Source organism: Anopheles arabiensis, chromosome 3 (assembly GCF_016920715.1).
Source record: "Anopheles arabiensis isolate DONGOLA chromosome 3, AaraD3, whole genome shotgun sequence".
Taxonomy (NCBI): Eukaryota; Metazoa; Arthropoda; class Insecta; order Diptera; family Culicidae; genus Anopheles; species Anopheles arabiensis.
The window spans coordinates 17,737,408-17,758,487 of NC_053518.1; the positions used below are offsets into that span (position 1 = coordinate 17,737,408).

Genomic DNA, 21,080 nt, shown 5'->3' on the forward strand with positions numbered 1-21,080 from the left:
AACTTCGCGACCAATTGGCGTCGAAGCATTGCCGACATGCTGATGGTGGTGCGTGATCCTCATGACGAATCGCTCAGACAGGCGAAGAGTGCGCGATCGTCTTTCTTGGCGTAGAGCGTTGTGCGGTCGCGCAATTGCGGTAATTTCCCGACTCACACGAACAAAGGGTGTCGGTCGGGCTAGTGACGCGGATGCGATGGATGCTGTGGGGTTCATGGTTAGTGGTAGTAAAAAAAAGCGGACGCATAAAGATCCCTAGAGGGATGTATTGAAGAGCATACAAACATATTTGAGGTCAAATTCAAAAATACTTCAATATGTTTCAAGAATACTTATGATTTCCTTATTTAACATTTATTTCAAGCATACATATTTCTATTGTAGACTATTTATTTATTTAAAATTCGGTTTTCCCAACTATTATTACTCCATTATATTGTGGTGTTGTAATTTACATCCCGTTGCGAAAATATTTACTCACCTGTAAGCTTATTTTTCCAAATCCCATAAACCTCACGCATCGTTCGGGTACTGTAAGAAAACCCAACCGAGAGCACAAACAAAACAAATCCGTTCAACCTGTGTGTGCGCGCCCGGGCCCCCGACGGTTTGAAGTTGATCGTGGCAGTTGCTCTAGTTTTGGTACGCTTCGATTAGTGTTCGATTTTCGCTGGTTAACACCACTGTACTACGCGGCTGAGTGTCGTGTAGCCGTTTCTTCTGTTATTGCAGCCAACACAAAAGCGGCACATATTGTGTAACTAAAAACGGTGTAGGGACCGTTTGCACGGTCATCAGGGAGCTGCAAGATTTCTTTGTGTGTGTGCGTATTGTGTATTTTGTATGCAGATGGTCATTTCTTTCTAAATTCTTCAAGTATTTATGAAAAAAGATGGCCTGTGGTGATTATGTGATGGAGAGAATGCGTACACACGCCGGTGTGGTGCAGTGCGTTTAAGCTGCAGCTCAGTGGAAGGCCATGATGACAAAGCAAAACTGCATCATTGCAGTAGGAGCAGTGTCCAATGAACTGAGTTGAGTGATATGAAACGTGAACCAACATCATATCTGCATCTTCCGGCATGCTGCTTCAGTCAGTTAATGTAATTGCATACGTCAAGGCCACACTGAGCATAGGATGTTTGCGGGAACGGTACATTCTCAACACGGGCAGCATACCGCTATGCGTAAGTCAGCTGAAAATAGGGTACTTAATGGATCGTTTCAGTGCACAAGATCATTAACAAAATACAAAAAACACCAAACGAAAGTCGAATGTAATGTTCAGTTATAATTGTACTGATTGCGTGTTGTATTTTCGCGGCTCAGAAGCGATCTTGGTATGTGAAAACGCCTCCCCCTGTGTGTAGAGTATGTAGGGGTAAAAGTGTATCATGTGTAGTGTAGTGTAATATTTGTATTAGATTTTAATTTTGAAATTTGGTTCATAGTGTCGGCAATTATTAGATACAAAGGCATCATTGTCGTGTTAACTGCTTCTTGTTTTAGTTTTTATTATTTTAGTTTTTTTATTTTGTATATACCTTACTAATGGGAAATCCTTATTGAATCATGATCGCTGTGAGACTTAAGAGAGCATCAATTTCACTCAATCAAACATCGTGGAATTATGTTGATGAAATTTATTACTTAATTAAGAATATTTTCCGTGTACAAATGTTGCAAGTTTATGTCTTTTTAAGGCTAATGCTTTAAACCTTAAATTAAACCATCAGACCAAAATATGTTTTATATCTAGTTAGTTTTTACCGACTGCAGAGCTACGCAACGAAATTTCAAGGATCCTCTTTACTCGTACGCCAAATTAATCAAATCCCAAATCCAATTCATATCAAGATCTAAAAACGAAACCAAACCCATACCGGTCCTGGAACCGATAATGAACTCATACCGGTCCTGGAACCTATACTGAACTCATAGCGGTCTTGGAATTGATGATGAACCCATAGCGGTCCTGGATCCGATACTGGTTGTGGAACTGATCATGAACCCATATAGATCTTGGACCTGATACTAAACCTATACCAATTCTGAATCATTCCTGGAACTTTGGGCCGATCTGGTGGTACAGTCGTCAACTCGTACGACTTAATAACGTGCCCATTATAGTGTAGGAATAGTGTAGGAATCAGAATATATGTTTATTGACTTATTGATTTATTGATATTATTCTTATAAAGTTCATGAACACTTGATTTGCTAGATTTAGCGTAAAGCTCGCTTTTCACCAATGTGAAGAATTTTGCCAAGAGGCAGTTTGATTTTTGTTCGAATTGCGTAGGATTTAGTTTAAGAAATATCGTAGGAATTCATTATGGGAATTAGCTTATGAAATAGCGTATCGTATTTCAGCTCAACTTGTACATAGATAATAAAATGTATTGAGACAAGCTATTCGATGAATAGTGCTGAAGTTTTTTTTTTTACCATTTTTGTATCAAATTCAAAACATAAAGTATTTTAACCAACGAAATAACTACGAAACTGAAAGGAGTTTCACAAATCAAACGAAATCTTAGAATCATTATGGGGGTCCCGTTTTGCCCTGACTTTCTCTATTCTTTAACGGAAACCAGCAATTTCTCTCTGTGCGTTATTGTTCTTCACACCCGGCTCGATTGCTAATTGCTTGCTTGTTTTGCGTTCCGACGTAAAGATACAGTTAATTTTTCCTTATTCCTATTGCAAAACGTGATGTGCTACTGTGTGTTGCAAATCTTGAAACAAACAGTTCTTTGCAAACAAACCACTTGATTTTTAATTCGAGTAACAAACAATTCTCAAACCGATATCGTTTCATTTTGATTTTAATATTCCAACTAAACGTATGAAAATTTCCTATTCTATATGCTGATATTGACAGCCAACCAAATATAGATCGATTTTCATTAGCAAAACCCCTGACATAAATAGTGAACGGGTTTGCTCTGTATCTTATCACAGCTGCAGCCCGGTTTGGCCTGTCTGTCGGGACAGAATTAGAGATACAAAATGTTGCCGTTTGTCGGCGACCGACAGATAATTATTTGCGTATCATTCATTTTGACCCATCCGTATCGTTAATCTTTGAGGGGTTCTGTTTTTATCCCCGGCTTATGCAGTTTTTCGAAAGATATATCGAACCGTGAGGATTTTTGTGCCTGATATTTGTTGTTGTGTATCCGACTATTTGTTTTATTTTTTTGCATTTAAAAGAAATGTAATAAATTGATTTCACTTGTCCGTATGTCTACATTCGCTTCTTTGAAGTGTGCAGCAAATTATTCACAAAAAACACCGTGAAGCATCACGTGTTTCTGTAGTGCAATAGGGAAGAGTCGTCCCGAGTTCGTTAAACCCCTGACCTGACCCAATGTGGTGGACGGTGTATGAAAAAATCGATACACGCCGGTCGCCGCCGCCGCCGTCTGCAAAGGGTCAATCCTGAAGTCTTCGGTACGGTCGAATCAGCCACAGTTGCATAACCATCGCTGGCAGGCATGAACTATTTTAAGGTTTATATGATTTATGATTTTGCATTAGAGTTTTATTTTAGCCTCCACATCCATTTTGCCCTTCGATTTGGTTAGACGAGATGGATGGATGGGTAGTGGTATGTTTAGTGAATGATAAAAAAGATTCGGAAACACACAATTCGGCAACGGTTTATTCGGCGGTGGTGAGCGTAGTAGGACAGCGTATAATGTGTTTGACACCGAGAGTGCAATGGGTTGTTAACATCAGTTTTGGCACCTTTTTCACATTGACACTATGCCAAAACCAATGCAGAGTTTGTTGTACTCTAGTGCAGGGGGAAAAACAGGGTAATGAATAATGAGAATGCTCATTACAGTTCTACATAATGTTTAGTGTGTTGGGTGATCTTGAAAGATGTGTTCTAGATTTAAGGTGCATAAATATGTCGCCAAATTGAATGTCTATTGGAGCTCTGCGGGGAGACTCTTCTCAACTAGTCTTCGTTAATTTTAAAACTTTTATAGAAACCGATATAAATAATAGTGGCGTAATTAATGACTTTTGTTTGTGATTTAGCATGAATTAAGATACGTTTCGATAATTTTAGTTCACGTTTTGTGGTGTATTTCGGCGAACGATTGAAGCTAATCCTTTTCATAGCTACACATCGTCTTAATTTTCCATACCTCTGATGATTTCATACCTCATTATTATACAACCATGCGATCAGCTCAATTTATTTTAATCAACGCCATACATTTTCGGCCACCGTCTGCGTTTGTTTGTTTGTTTAGGTTGCGTTGATTATGATGCCTACGATCAGATTCAGCCACTCACCGTCCGTCAGCCGCGATGTAAATGTTGTGCGATATTTTTAATTCGCATTTCTCTAAAACCACCCCTTACGATGGTAAAATAAAAAAAAGAGTTGGCGTTCAGCATCGGCGGCAGAGCATGATGCCGCCGGGGGTGGTGGTTGGTTGGACTTTGCGCTTGAAATGAAGCAATGCACAAATTTAGTAGTTCAATGGCTGCTGCTAGTTACATAAACCAGCAGCAGCCCTGCCCCTTTCCGTGGTTCCGTGGCATCTGCTCTGCGCGCTGCGGTGGACGCGTTTAATTATGTCACCAGCGGCGAAGAGAGAGAGAGAGAGATTCGCACACACCACATTTCACTATCATCATTTCCCGGGTACTGAGAGAAAGGAAAACGAAGGGAGGGTGTGTGTGGAGTTGTGGGATAACCCTGCCCTTTCATTGTGAATCGGTTGGGACCTCTTCTGTCTGTTTGGCCTTTTTCGCACGCTCTACCGACGGTCCAACTGCTAACAATGTTTAACGAGATGGACATAATCTTACAAGATAATGCAAGGTGCACTTCTCGGTGGCCGGATTAAAGGTTAAAGTGCATTTTGGGACGTCAACATAACCTTGACCATGAAACACGGCTTTAATGGGAAACATTGGGGAAATGGGGGACGTTTTATTAATGTTTTGTTTTTCATTTCATTTCATTTTATTGCCTCATTTTTAAGATGTGTTTGTTTCTAATGTCTAAGATTGCCGCTAGCTGTTTCTAATAATTACCCATTTTCCCACTTTTATCTCCCCCAGGAACAGTATCAATCCAAACTGGCTGCCTCACAATGTGGGGCCAGGATTCCCCTGAGCCCCAACACTCAGGCGACAATCGAGAAGCATTTGCCGGGGCTGCCGAGCAAGCGATTGCTTATGCAGCAGGCCTCTAAAATCACAGAAAAGCGAGACGTTGGATGCATAACTGGTAAGTGTCTGTGTGTTTGGGGGACAATTAACGACAACGGTTTCGAGTTTGAAAATTCACAAATTATTGTTTATTGTCAAACGCGGACGTTTCTTAAAGACGTTGTATTTCATCCAGGTTGAAGCTATCCTAGGACATGTTTACAAAACATCCAAAATTACCATCATCAGCTTTGTTTGGTCAATTTCGTGCCACAGCACCGTGCGGGTGTGTGCTATTCGTCACTCTCGTTTGTTCGAGTGAGCATGAATCGTGACGCCGGTACGACTTTCCAGCTCATTCTCAAACAGCTTCAAACTGTATGCGTGTGTGTGTGTGTGTGTGTGTGTGTGTGAAAATGTGTGAATGAATTTGGTGCGCCTCGATGAAATGCAATGGCCAACAAAACAAAAAAACATCAATCCCGCCCGGCATATTGTTTCGCCACAACTCGACCGCAAAGCGCTAAATGGAGAGTGATTGAGTTGACGAGCTGGTTGGTTGGGCCCGATGGCGGGAGGACCTTGGCGCTCAGTTTGCATGATGTGCCGCAATAAATGTACCGATGCTCACTTCGCACCACACACACATATTCTCCAATCGTGGCCCGGGGGGATATGGATGGAAAATAAAAACGCAACCGTTGGAAAATTTATCGTTCTCCAATCTCTCTCGTGGGTTCGCTTATTATGCGTGCTTACCGTTCGTAGTAATAGGAGAGAAATTTTGGGACGATCGCGCAATCGATTGTCCTTGTATGGAAATTACACCTTTGATTCCATGCTTTCGATTGTACCCGATGCCACGCACGTGTCTGCTGTACGATCATGTTTTAGTACTGTTTTAGCACAAATCTGGAGTTGGAAATCGATCACCTAAGGTACGAAGTTGTTACACGGTGTAAATTCGCAAGAAAGCCACGATGAACAAGCAACCAATTCGAGCGTGTTGTGACGAGTTTGGCAAGTTTGGTGCCTTGTATTCCGTTCCGATGACCTGCGGCAAATGTGTTCAATTTCACCCAATGTTATGCTCCAATTCCGTTCGCTAGTACGGCTGATGGTGGAAAGAGATGCTGCTTCAGCCGTGGTGCTGTCAGCAGTGGAGATTTGTTTTCACTGTATCCGCTTTTGAAGTTGGTAGGGTTTTAATGAAGGAACGAGAGAGAGAGCGTGTGACTAGTACAATTCAGCAAGAATTGCCGGCACGTTTTGCGCTAACACAAAAGAGAAGAAGAAGGTTTATGGTCACTGTGTGTTATGGTCGGTCGATTTGTCCCGATATGAAGCGACAGGAAGGAAGCAGGCAACTATTTGCAATTGTGTTGAGCTGTTAGTATACGGTACAGTTTTATAGACATGACTTGTGCAAAGATAACCATCATATAGGAGAATGATATTGATAAGAAACTACTAAGCAAGAACTATCATTAGGCAATCAACTGGGAATAGTTGCATCATGAATTTAATCGTGAACAGGAAGTTGTTGCAATAATATGTTTAGTTAGAAATCACTTTAACCGTTGAAGAGACTGGTTCACATTTAAGATAAATTGTGAACTTTCATGTACATTTTCATATTGAACGTGGTGACACTCTTAACCTGTGTGTTGGTTTTGTACGCTAGGGCAAAATGCATTCTTTCTCGTCTGTATTGCTGCACCATTTAAGCCGCATGACATCAACATGTGTTTAACATTACTGACGGCACAGCAGACCCCCAACAGCTTTTGGACCACGTGATACACTAGTGACTATTGTAGGATTATGCCGTTCCGACCTGTGGGCATGTGTGTTTGCTTGAGAACCGTAAGCATATTCTAAAAACAGCTGCTGTCCATCAACGAGTTTTCATCACCTTTTCTTACCCAGCTAGCTCTAGGCAGCGACATCCTGTCCGCGTGTTCCGGAACCTCCCCTCAAATAGATCGTTAAATGCGTGAGCAAACCAACATGCATGAACTCACGTCCACAATATTCTGTACGATTTAGTTGGTCATCTGGTTGTCAATCATTTTTTTAAGATTTATTGTTTAATGCTAAGCAGCGTGTGTCAAACTCCAATTATTAACTATCACCGTATTAATGTTGCTCTATTTTTATTTCCTTCAATTTTAACAGAAGTATGCAGCGCCGAAGACCTACCCGAGGTGGAGATTTTCTCCTTGCTCGAGGAGCAAATCCCACGGTACAAGATCCGGGCGGACACTACTACCACCTTCGGTGGGTACGAAAATCAGGACTGGTTCGTGCAGTATCCAGCGCTACCGATACCGACGGAAGGGCTCGGCCTGACGACGGAACAGACGCGGGAAGCACTTAACTATTTCCGTAAGTAGCGTTGGTTTTATTTTATTTTTAAAATACACCTTTATTTTTGGGGGATCGTTCTTTTTTTGGCTACACACTCTATTTTCGTTGGTTTGCGACCTTCTGTGGCGTAAGCTTGCGCTGGGCGAAGACACAAACCATAGCGAAACGAGTGCAGTGCCTCAAAGAGCCCTCTGTTAGCTGTCAATGGAACTATAGGCCGAAGAGCTTGCTATACTTTCCGCGCGATGGCGCTGCTGCCTGTTTTCAAATGAGCCTCGTGAAAAGAGAAAACGTGGTTTTTGGGAAACAAAATTTTTCTAAGAGGAGTTATTAATGCGTAGAAATGTTTGTTAAAATGAAATATCTGCTTATAACATTTATTACAAGACTTATTGTAATGTGTTCTACTTATAACTACTATATAACATCCAATTAAATCATATAAAAATGCAATCATCGGTGCAAAAGGGCAACTTTAATTTTAAGTAAAAATCATATTCACAAAATTGTTTGCAAACTTCCAATTTGCGCTATAAAAGCGGGTGCGCACGTCATCGGGCACGAGTTTTGCAAGGTAAGTGGACACGTTGTTTATCTTATCAGTTTGCACCGTACTGGTAGAACACGATTGCACAGAGACTATGAATGTAAGAGATGTGAGCTTGTGCCGATAACAAGATGGTATTCCATTATCAATTTTGATTCCGCTCAAAGTGCTGGAACACAACAATGGAAAAATCGATACGACGAAGCAGTTTCTCTCTGTGTATTTCATCTTCGCTTTGATTTTTTAATTGTTTGATTTTGTGAAGTATTTGATATTATGCAAGCAATTCCATGCCCTGCGCCCTTGTACACTGAGTCGGTTTAAATTCCATTACTCCTATTCTGAAGCAATCCAGTTCATAAATGATACATCACCGTTCTTTCAATAACTGTCAGTACAGCATCACTATCAGCTACCCACGGCAGAGCCTTCCCACAGTTGTGATGAAAATTTAATATAGAAAAATAAACGCATCCATTTGCGACGCACACCTCGGCCACCATCTCTGTCGCCATCGCCAAATTGACAGATGCTTCACGCTAATGCGTGACACTTCGCACGTTGTTACTTAAATCGATTAAGAAATGACCAACACCCGTGCGATGGTTTTGCGCATTTTACACGAGCTCGGGCAGGCAGGAGTGCCATTTCGTTAGAGGTCGCAGTTGTTGATAGAAAACTCACCCTCTGATGGGTGCTTTTGGGATTGAAAAATTTGGAGAAAATTAAGTTCACATCAGGACGTGGGAAAGTGCACGGAAATGGGCTTGTACTTGCAACAGAGCAGTACGCAATTGTGCTACCACTTGCGAAGGGGTTAAGAAATAACGCTCCCGATGGAAAAAAAGGTAATTCGGCCGATTATGACAATTCCTGCTTAATGTGAGCTCTAATGGCAATGTCGTTATGTTGCGCAAAAGGGTCACACACAACGGGGAGTAAGTAGTCAGTCAAATGACCTTCACCCATTGTTGTGGTACATTAACTCATTATCGGGCAACAAAGTACACTGGCCAGCGTTTCATGTCCGACGAAAATGGAACCGATTGAAGTAATCAGGTGTACACCACACCGAAACCCACCCACCCAACCACCATGAGCAAGTGAAGAAAGTGCACACGCAAGACAATAAATTTTCCCAGTCGAAAATTCCACTGACCCAGTGGCTTGTTGCGGGAAATGTTTTAATTCAATTTTCACTTGTAAGGGCTGGGTTGGATGGTGTTGTTCGCATCAGTTAGTGTAATTTTCTGCCAGCACCACTTTCATGGTCAGGTTTTGAGTTTGCTTTTGAGTTATGTTTTCCCCTGTGATGCAGCATGGGGGTTGAACATAAAGTAACACATTATTTATGTTTACGTTAGCGTGAACGGTTTACAAGAAATGCAATGATTATTTGGGACATGTTTGTCTGTGTGTGTGAAAAATGATGCACATTTTTGTGATTGTGATTTGAATGATCAAATGCAATAACAATAAAGATGAAGTAAAGATATATCCGTTTAATACCATTGTTATCTTTATGTATTTTTTTAATATGTTGCTCTTTGAATTCTTTGAATTGTCTCCAACATTACATTATCTCGAAATGGCCAGCATAGCAAGTTAGTTTTCTTTCAAATTAACCAATATTTCAAAATTTTACCCTTCATCGAACGAAACGTTAGTCGCTCCTTTCTATTTAAGTGCTGGCACGAATTACTTATGCTCAAAACGGCCTTGCGTTTAGAGTTGAAACGATTTGACAGTGTGATATTTGGCGATCAATCATCACTACACTTTTAAGCTCCAGCACGTGTGGGTGCGAAGAACATCCGGAACTCGTTCGCTATTTTATGCCCTCCCATTTCCTGAAAGCAATTTCAACTTTTTCAAACATAAGATTTGACTACATTTAGACAGAGTGGGAAAAATACGGCATACAGGAAAAATCCACTCATCGATAGGCTAATTTCCTTATCGATTACATTCCTAATCGGTTACATGCTAAGTAATCGAACGTACGGCGAAAGGAAACGTCACGTTTCGTTCCTTTCCAGTGTTGCGTCTTTTGCACTTTGCGACCAAGAAGCAACGTTGGTTAATTTCGCATGAAAGAAGGAAATTAAGGTGTAGTTAGTGTGGTAACATTTGCGAAGGGTTTTACTGTTTTTTGTTGTTGTTGTTACCTTTAAGTCTATTGAATGGCTCAGTGACAGCTAATTGAAGGTATCCAAGCGTGAACGGAAAGGGACACCTTACCTGGCGGTTCGATCGATGCAAACGTGGCGCGCTTGGCTAATTGGCGTGTAAAAGCCTTTTTCTCTTATTCTGACGTTTATGTGCGCATTAAAATAGTGTTTTATTTATGTTACCATACAGTAGCTCTTCGTGGGTAGTAAATTTGCTTATAAAGCCATTTATTTAAACATAAATTATTGCATTTTTTCTCTATCCGCTGTCCATTGTTTTTGTGTCATGGCTAGATACTCGAACGGAATTAAAATTTTAATAACAATAGATCGTGCTTTCTGTGATCGTGAGTTCTAGAGCGTAGCCTCACGAGTTTCATATTAATATGCTCATTTGAAAAGCTCGTTATAATTAAACTTTGAATATTATATTTCATAAAATTATTACAATTGAACACTTCACGACCGAATCGTGCAATGGGGATACGACAATCACGCTAGCAAGCTGAAACTGGAAGCGAGAGGAATAATTACAGTGTTTGTCTGTTTTTTCGGCCATCGAAAATGTCCATAACGGATCATAATAAACTTCCATACGTGAAGTGTATGATTTTCTCGTAACGGTTTTGTGCTACATGGACGAGAATGGTTCATTTACTTCTAGACGTTTGATTATTCGTTGTTCTTTCATTTGCCGAATATTTGTTAATCTGTGTAATAAAGCCCTCCATTATGTTCGGAGATTATTTTGGCACGACATTGTTCCATGCATCCAAGAAATTGCTTAATCCGGCCACTGACTAATGGCACATTAATGAGAGTTGCCTGTGAGGAAGGTCCCATATATTCCATATATCCAATCAGCGGACGAAATGGTTGATCGATTACGATGAAGATGGCGCAATTTATTGCCTGATGGTTTTAAGTACTAACGAATTGTGGTCTTTCCGTCTCAAGCCCCTTGTTCCGGTTCATTATGTAGGGTCTCCGATTACTTTGTAGCTTTCCGTGTACATTGTTATCATCAATGTGCTACGATTGCAAACCACCATTTTCAACCCATGGACAACTGGATCGATACATATAATGCAATTTTAAACACTTTTTTCTCCTCCCAAAAGTGCACTGTATTGTCTTGCTTTGGGAACTAGTATCGCAATAATGTTGCAAATACTAAATAGAAAATAATTAGTCCATTTTTCTTTCAAAATCATTAAAGTATGAAACACACCATCACTAGTGAGCAGCCCGTAATGAAGCGGTTAAACGGATGATTAACTTTAGAGAAATAAATCCTTCCATCCACCACCCTCTCTCGAATCGGTGTAAACGGCGTAAGTGGAAGAATATGGTGCTGCTGGAAACCCGGTGCAAGAAGTACCGCTAAAGCCGGATCTTATACCTAACGATGCTGAAACATTCAATCAGGTTGCAGAAACAATTGGCCCAAGTAATATCATGCCGAACGGGCGCATACCGGCCCGATTGCCTAATTATGTTCGAGAAGGTACTACTGTTGTCGTCCCCTCATTCATTGCATATGATCTTGAGTGATGGACGTCCGAGTCCGTCATGGTACAAATCCTGTCAGTATTAACCCTCTTTTTGGGGGAGAGCCCAACGGAAACGTGCAAGATGGATGATGATGAAAGTTCTGACCACAAGAAACCGTTCGCCTAGTGATCGTTATGATCACTTCATTACATTTTCCACCCGAGCCAGTCGATCACACGAGATTTGATGGCTTTATATTGTTGGTCATAAAAATTGAATCGTGAAGGAGAACGTGAATGATGGCTAACATCCTGAACGGGGATTAGGCCCGTAATCGATCATTGTGTAACAAATCCTGTTACAGCGTGATACCTGAGCATTTTCTTCTTTTGTAGGTCAGCTGGAAGAAACGACGCAAAAATGGGATCACAGTGTGCATGATCGGACTTAATCCATTTTCTTCTTTGCGTGGTTGTGAGGGGGTTGTCTGTTTGTTGCAGTTGATAATTTGCAAAGGGGATTGAAACGTGCGATAAGAAGCGTGTCTCAATTCATCACGTACGCTCAATCGAAATGCACACACAAAAACTGGAATGAAACATTCCTCAATACCTGTGGGTTTTTTTTTTTCAAATCACTCAAAATTCAACCACCCTCTACCAAACATGCGCTCTCTTGATTGTGATAACGAAATGCATTCTAGAAAGGCCCGGAAATTGTTTTGTTTATCTTGCAAAATTTTGCGAATTTCTTTGTTTCTCTCTTTGCAAATAATTGATATTTGCAGCAAAAAAGAACTGTTATCAATCTTGATAGCAAAAATGGCCTATTGTCACTGGCTGGCGGTGAGATTACCGCCGTTAGCCGGTCAAAGAAGATAAACGTCGGTGGATTGATTTTATGTCACCCGTTCGCTTCGATATCTTTACTGTATTCCCGAGTTTAAAGGTTCTGGGGCAATCTCGGCGCGACACTTGTATGGGGTTTTCTTTGGACACAAACCTCACGTTACGTAACGCCGGTAAGAATAAGCTGGTTCTGGGCCGCCGTTGTTCAAAGAACGATTGAGCAATTGGCATTACGCAGGATTTGGTCAAACGGTGTCAAAGTGTGTCTGCTTCGTCAATCGGTTTGACAAGTGCAGCATGAAGAGGGCTTCCCTTAGGACGCCCTATTTAGACGCCCACGGTGATGAGTTTTTCCTGCGTCACCTGGCGAAGCTCTCGAAGTTATTGGCTTACGCTTTGTTTTAACACTTTTGGTCTTCTTTCTACATGGTTTGGATACAATCTTCTCCTCAGTGATGTCATTCCGGATGACCTATACCTTCACCGATTCGTATTGCGAAAATGGCCGTTGTTTGATAATGTAAACCATCATCATCGACACGGGAGGGGTAGATTGGCTATTTTTGAAAACAACAACAAAAAAACGCAATGAAAAAAACAAAACGCGAAGTAAAGAAGATAAACAAACACAATGTTGTTCTCTCTTGCAATGAGGCATCATGGTAATTCGGCATTGTAAGCGCGCACAACGCGCTCGTCTGTAACCGACATTAATCTCGCGAAACTTATCTCTGCGTTGAAAAGATAGGTTCGAAAAAGTACACCACCAGCCAATTGCCTCCCTTTTTGGCTCACACTGTTTGACGATTATTGCACAATGTTTCTCCACGCTTAGCTTTTTTTTGGGGGGATTTTTTTCAGTTTCGATATCGACGCAGTATCTAATTGGATACCATTTTTCGATGCCAATTATGATTGTCGTTGGTACTGGGCACTGAATGTTTGTAAAACGGCGCATACCTTGGTAAAGCAATGCTATTGTGAGTGCGTTTCTGTTGGACACCTGCATTAAACATGAGGCTAAAATGGGTTAAAAGATGTGATTAACGGTTGTGTATTGACAGCAGTCTGGGAAGGTTAACTAAAGAAAGATTTACGTTTAAGTGTTGACTTTTTTTAGGGCAAACAATGTAGTATAAAAGGGCGATTTGAAGGGATTAATTAAATATTTGAATTTGTTATTGTTTCATTTTACAACCATAAATCACCTTCAAATTAATTTATCATAAATTGATTCTATTTTTTTACCCAATACCTTTAACCTCATTGTGGTTTCATGGGTAGTTGCTCACAAAGAAGTGATTTCTTTGTGTGTCATCTCTTTGCTGCGCGATCACAAGATGCGATCATCGTCTCTATCCTCTCCATGACACATAACGCACAACACAGCTGCCAAATCGGCACATGACTTTGCGTTCGGGCGTTGGCCAAAAAAAAAAATGGCAAAAAGTGCGACGTGTCTTTGAATATTTGAGCATTAGTGCTGCCTCCATTCCACCAGCCTGCCAGCTCTCAACAACTCTACACGATCGATGTTATTTAACATTCGCAACAAACGCTACCCACTGTGAAGGTTTGCAACAGCAAACTCGCAAACAAATTGAAGCAAATGCGAAGCCTTAAATATAGCGAAAAATCAACACCATTGAGTTCGGAGCTCGGAACGACGCTGGTAGGGCAGTTCTGGTGCGTTGTCCATGGGGCCCGCCATGCAATTTTTCTACGCTGACTGACTGACAGACCGACAGGCGGACGCACGATCGAGCACGGTGAGCTATTGGTTTGTGTGGTTCGGGGTGCTGGTTTGTTTTGTTGGACTCGTTGTCTATTTTTGCCAATTTTTGCGTTTCAAGCACGATCGCACTTGAGGTATGCATTTCGACCTTAAAAGCGTTCCTTTGCTAAAAAACCGAATATGGACGCAGTGATACGAAAACAGCTGGGTGTCGCTCGGAGCGCATTGAGGTCTTGAATCAGTGGTAAAACGAGGAAATTTGTATTTTATTGTGCATATTAAATAATTTGCATTTATTTTATTGAATCTTGAGATCCACTCTTAACAATTTGATTGAATTCTCTCCTGGTTTAGAAGATTTGTTCCAATGTTTGGAAGGTTTCTTTCAGCCAGCAGCACATATCCGTCATAATATCACTCCTTGCTAGCCAATAATTCATGTTAATGGCAAAAGTTCCTAGTGCCAATTACGAAGCCGCGGTAATTTTTGCGTTATCATTAGCGAAGAAAAAACCGTTTTTTAAGAGATTGTTTGCTGCTGCAAATTGTTTTTCTCACCTCCGTTAGATGTTCTACATCGAGGTGTGGATATGATATTCCCTCCTCTCGCTCTCTCTTCTTCGATACATACTATCAGTTGCAGAAAAACGAATAACGAACTCCTATATTCCTATCATCACCATCATCATCATGCGCAGACCGAAGAGAACGATCTTCTCAGCCTTTTGCTGCTGCACGAAACCTGTTGATCGATCGGTCTACACTTGCCCCCGGTGTCTGCAGCAACTGCCTGCCGCACACCACCTCCGTACCTGTTCGTGTTTTCATGCTGCACTTGATTTTCCACTTTTTGTGCCGTGGCCAAACCACTTGCGCGCACACCTGGAAAGCCGTAGCCCGAAGCCCTTGACCATTGCACACCGTTATGGATTGCATTTTTGCGTTCCTGGTGCAATTTTGTGCCTCCCCCTAATACTGCACGAAACCGGGACACGTGGAGCAGGCGAAATTAGGAGTGGACCATGAAGTGTGGCAAAGAACGGTGGTGTTGTTTTTTATATCTTCACGCCACATCGTGCACTAGCAGCCCATAAAGTGGAATGTGTTTACACGTATACTTTTAGGCTGTGTCCATAAAAGAGAATGTTTGTAAAGGTAATGGGAGTGAAATGCTAGAAGAGTGGGCAGAACTGTTCTACATTTTTTTAAACGATTTCGTTCCACCTCGTTCCAAATGGCATTCCAGTCCATCAGGTTGGCAGAGAGATAAATGGCGCGAAACAGATCCCATAGATGTTGTGATCTCTTTTTTGTCAAAACAGCTTAAGAACGCACCCATTTTTGCAAGCAACATCAAGATCGGTATGTGCATATCATAACAAACCCACAATATACCTCCGCACCATAATGCATAATGGGAACGTTTTCAAGCAATGCTCTTTAGACGATCTGTTGAAAATGGCATTTTGTTCACGCGTTCCATCGAGCACTTACTGCAACTCTCCGTTAGAATTAGAATGGATAGGGTGGAAGAACAACCTCCACAAGTTGTAGCAGGAACATAACTTAAGGGCGTAAGCTATGCTGCAAAACAATGCATGTTTAATGAGATATGCAATGTGTGTTCTCCTTCCCCGGAGGAATTATTATTCCGCATTCGTGCCGGGGAAAAAAACAGACGCAAAGAATGAGTTGGAAAAGAAGCCGGCCTGCAGTAGACTGCAGGTTCTTGCAGGCTTCGGGCGCGATACTACTGATGCATTGCGCGAAACTCCAGCAAAACAAACAAAAAAGCCGACAAACCAATCCGTCCGCAACGGACTTTTGCCGGCGGGTATGAATCACCGCTGTTTCACCGGTGATCCGATTAAGTTGTTGTTCGATGCACATTTATGAATCTCTGAACCATTGCGCCGCCACCGAGAATTCCACCGAGATCTGGCCCGAGGACCGGTTATTTCAGAAAGGGATTTTTGTCTGTTTGTGTGTTGTCGCTGCTTAACTTCCCCCTCGCGCACACTTTCTGTGTAAATGACTAATGGTTCGCCTGATACTGGTCGAAGGTCTCTCGTCAGTGCAGCAAGCAAGCGAGCAAAGAGTAAGAGTTTCGAGTGAGTTGAAAGAAATTTAAATGCTGAACACATCATCGCCTGGCGAGCTCTCCTCCACACGAAGCACACACACACACGCCCGGTGGGTACGTTGGAACGATGACACAGTGTCTATTGAAGTTACATTCCCTGTCCTCCTCTTCGTTCCGGTGTCGTTTAACCCTCCGTGTGTCCAATACCTGCCCATCATTCACCTGGTGGCGGTTTAGTGGCGTGAGGAAACATTAAATCATAAATTCACCGTTTTCTGGCCTCTCCACCTCGGTATTGGTTCCGGCAATGAGGTTACGGTAGTGTGTGTTTGTCTGTGTCAAGCTAGCTTGACATTAAACGGCGACAGATCGAGAACCCGTTTTGTAGGAGGTGAAGAATGGAGTCTTTGAAGAACTTTAGTCAGGAGCAGAAACTGACCAGTCTGACCAAGAAGTGCATTACCAAAAAGTCCAAACCTGGCTTTCAATAAAGTCTGCCTTTCCAACATTATGGAAAACGCTCAAAACCACCATCTCCTTGAACTATTTCCATTGTTTCTAAGGTGGAGTGAGTCTGTGCTGCAGATCAGTAAACAAACCTATTCGAATGCAATTGTGCCGATGCCAAATTCTTTCCAAGCAATGTTCAAGGTTTTCTTTACTGCTTCCAGTCCAAATTTGGCTTTGGCACGTATTGGGGGTTATTTTTTCGAATAGCACACTGCAGGAGGTTTTCCTGTGTGTTTCCAAATACCTTGAAGCCCCAGCCCGTGGGCATGCACCTCTCCATGGTCTACAGAAAAATCCACACTTCACCCAATGCTGGGATTTGGTGGTACCGTCATTCTGTGGCGTTCTTGGGACCGGTTTTCTATTAGTTTTATTCAAAAGCTTACCCACAACAGTAATCGACCGGAGAGTTACCGCATGGAATCACGTGCTGGTGCGTTCATTCCACCTAGTGGATTGCCCACGAGTTAATCAATCTACAGAAAATGCGATCGAAGTTGTCTAGACACTAGGGCTAGCAATTCCCTAGTAACAGGGATGCAAACAGAGACCGAAACAGTCCACTTGGGAGTGATTCGAAAAGGAGCGTTAGCGTTTCTATAATCTTTTTGTTCTCCCGAAAGAAGTGACGGAATGTAACGCGCAAAGCTGTGTCAGTGAGATCATCAACCCCTCCTTATTGATAAGGGGTGAGTTAATGTTGGTGGAATATGTATGGGGAGGTGCTTAACATTTTCGAGAGCTGGTATTCTCTCTTTCATTCTAAATGGCTCTCTCGATATCTCTCTGTTTACAGTAGCCGATAGAACCGTTTAGTTTGAACTAGAATTTAAAACACACACACACACACACACGCACGAATTGTGACCCTTTTTCCCACGTGGTGTTTGCATTGTCGTTGCGCAAAATTGTTCGCAGCACTACGCGAACAAAATTGTCACAGTTAATTTGCATTCTCTCCTTCACGATTCATTCCGCGCTGAAGCCGGTGACGGTTGAATCACATGTTCACCGTTCACGTACGGTGACATTCTCGCTCGATATGCTGTATCAAATCAACCCATTCTCGCTTTTGCTCTATGTTGAGTCAGCTGGTTTTGGTACTTTGCTCTCGGTTCTGGAAGTGGAAAAAAGCAAACGGCGAGAAAAAACACGTTTCTCGAGAGAGAGCCACAAACGGGGCATGTGTTTGCGTTGGTATCAGTGCCTAACCGATCGGCCTTTCTATCGGTTCCTATCGGGTTTGTGCGACCGTTTAACACTTTGGCTACCAAGGGGGAGTATGCCTCGTCATGTGTACCATAGAGCTAGCAGGATGTGCGTGAACACGGAGCGATCGAGAGAAGCGAACACGCTGTGTGTTGGTGGAGCTGAACCACGCCGTATGAGTGGTGGAATGTAAAAGACGGAGAATTTGAGAGAAACACTCCATGGCAGGGGTGAGCAACTCGATGTGACTTCAACGTACGTGTGAATTGAACCTGGATTTGAATAGGATATTTTTTTTATATGTTCGTTACAATACTTTATTAACAGGCAGCGCATCAAGTTGAATTTTTCAAATTTCTTATATTTTTTGAGAATATTTTTATGTTTTGAAGTATGTTATGTTCTTATTGAATTTCTCAAACTTCGGAAAGGTATATTTCATAAAATTTGCGCCAAAGCTACCTAGTTTCTTTAAAATTATTAAATTTAACAATGTTTCGATATTGTTTAATCGTTTAATCGATAACACAAACACTTTTCCTTTAAGAATTCACTAAACGCGAAAACTTGAGATATGCTGCTATGCTCGGTTCCGTACAATAGCGTATATTGGAAAATAGCTAAATATATATCAGTTTCTATCTTCAATTTTTACACAAATTGATATTTTAAATAACGTATTCATTTGTTAAAAAGCTTTAACAATTTAAAATAATTTAAAAATAAATTTTGTTGTTTCGTATCCAAGTTTCGTTCTTTATTTGAATATCGTTCTGATATATGTTGCACAAAATAAACTCATTTAATAGCAATGAACAAAATAATACGACTTTTTTTTAATATTTGAAAATTCCATAAACCTCACATGTCAAATTGATTAACATCCCATAATAAACTTTTCATATACATTTTACAAGCCAAAATTAAGTACAAGTTTACAAGTACAAGTTGCTTAAATTTTAGCTACCAATTAGAGTAAACAAATAGCTTTACTTACTTACTTATCCGGCGCTACAACCGCTTTGCGGTCTTGGCCTGCCTCAGGAGTGTCCGAAACCGCTCACGGTCTCGCGCCTACGTCTGCCAGTCCGTTATCCCGGCCTTAATGGCGGACGCCTCCACGCCATCTTGAAATGGGATGGGATCCGAAGCCCTCCGAGGGATAACATAGGCTCTCCCATCCAACTCCTATTCCGACACGTCCTCGTCGTGCAGAGTGGTAACATGTGCCTCCATATATCCTAGCTTGGGTACACGGGCTAGATCCAACCCCTTGGGCGGATGGTGGCATATGGCGAACCAGGAGGGGGGTGGGTATCCCGGGAAACTGGGTGCCTGAACGCCGGGGGGCAACCCGACGCAAAATAAAACGGCCACGTGGGCGCAGGGCCAGTCACCCAGTCTCACGTAACAACTGACTACAGAAAGCATCAGAAGGATACGAAACGGACTTGAAGATACCGACCCAACGCAAATAGCTTATTACGAAGGTACAAAAAAAAATGGTTTAAAATTTGATTGTACAGTTCACGCTGGATAATCTGCGCTTTTGCAAACCAATTTCATGAGATGAAACAGTGTTCGGTCAAAAGTAGTGAAATATTATTTCACATTTGTTCCCAACTCTTTTTATATATCAGTTTGTTTTTTATATTTTTTATTCAGTAGGGACGGCTTTGCCGTATTGCTTAGTTTTTTTTTTTATATATTAGGCAACAAATAATAATTTTCAATAGAAACGTTCACTAAAATGTCGATTGCATCAAAACATGTTGCATGTTGTTCAAAATCAAAGCAGGACTTTGCTGAATCGCTCATGCTCATGCTCCACAAAAACCGTTTGCTCAGCCCTGCCCTACTGCGATGGCGCGAGAGAGGGAGCGCGTTTGGAATGCGTCTCGAGCCGGGCGCCTTTTTGTTCGCAGTGTTAGTTTGTTTTCACGTACACGGTGTGTCGGTCGGAATGGTGCGGATTGTTTAAGGTTAGGTTTGAGCCGCGGTGCAGGAAAGGACTTTGCTTTTTTTTCGTTTCGGAGCGATCGTGTTGTTTTCTTTTCCCTCTCGCAAACGAACCTCGTGGTGTGTGTGTGTGGTGTGCGTTTGAATTACGATTTGGCGTGCCTGTAGTAAGTGCATCCTCCGTGGTACAAATGCTTCGTTCTAATACAACATCCGGGCGCGGGTTGCTGCCGAGTGCCATGCAGATTAATCCATTTTCTGACCTAGCCTGTCGGTGGTCAAATTCTCTCCGCTAGAAGAATGCTGACAGAGCGAGTTAGTTACAAGAAGCGGAGTGGCGCTGGTCCCCTCCCTGGTGTAGCGTGTTTGTGTATGAATATGTGTTAGTACTTCACTTTTCTCGTCCGGCGTGCGCGTACACTGCGCTGCTCCACTGAGGTCAGTCAGCCGTCGCTGACGTCCATTTCGCGGTTAGTGAGAGCGTGAGTCAAAATCGAATCCGTCGTTCGCGCGACGGCGAAGAGCGCGTGGTGGCGTTGTCGCACCGTCCGCCGTCAGCTGTCCCAAAACCACGGGGCTCGCCGTCTCGCCGGCGGTCTTACAACCCCAACGCAACGGGGTCCATGTGTGGCCTGGTCGTACATGATGTAGTGTATTTATAGAAATTCTCGGCAAACCCGACGCGCGGCAACGACGGCCTGTTCCTTTACAGCCGTGCGCATTACGAATACACACGGTTCCGTAAGGGTGTTTTGTGCTTACTTGCGCGTTTTTCTCGGCGGCTTGACACGCTCTTCCTGTCCCCTGGTTTGGGGCACTGATGAGGGTAGAAAAAGCCGGTTTAGCGACGCATAATCTGTGTGTGTTTGTGCATTTATGCCATTACTGATATGATTGATGGAAAATCATTACTAAAAGAGCCTTAAATGTGCACCGATCGATGCAGTGTTGTGTCGTCGCTCCCCCGGTGCAT

The 21,080-nt window shown here is 42.2% G+C and overlaps 1 protein-coding gene across 6 annotated transcripts in view; it reads left to right on the forward strand.

Annotated features, from left to right (window-relative positions):
• Positions 1–21,080, forward strand: part of LOC120903018 (trafficking kinesin-binding protein milt) — an 89,055-nt gene that overhangs the window by 11,618 nt on the left and 56,357 nt on the right. For 3 of the 6 annotated variants that reach the window (XM_040312195.1, XM_040312196.1, XM_040312194.1), the window contains 2 exons: positions 5,092–5,260; positions 7,360–7,569. In XM_040312195.1, coding sequence (XP_040168129.1) covers positions 5,209–5,260; positions 7,360–7,569 — 262 coding nt within the window. In that variant the 5' untranslated portion in view covers positions 5,092–5,208. Of the gene's footprint in view, positions 1–658; positions 1,188–5,091; positions 5,261–7,359; positions 7,570–20,077; positions 20,275–21,080 lie in introns of those variants that run through there. The other 3 variants (XM_040312193.1, XM_040312189.1, XM_040312190.1) reach the window with 3 other exon arrangements.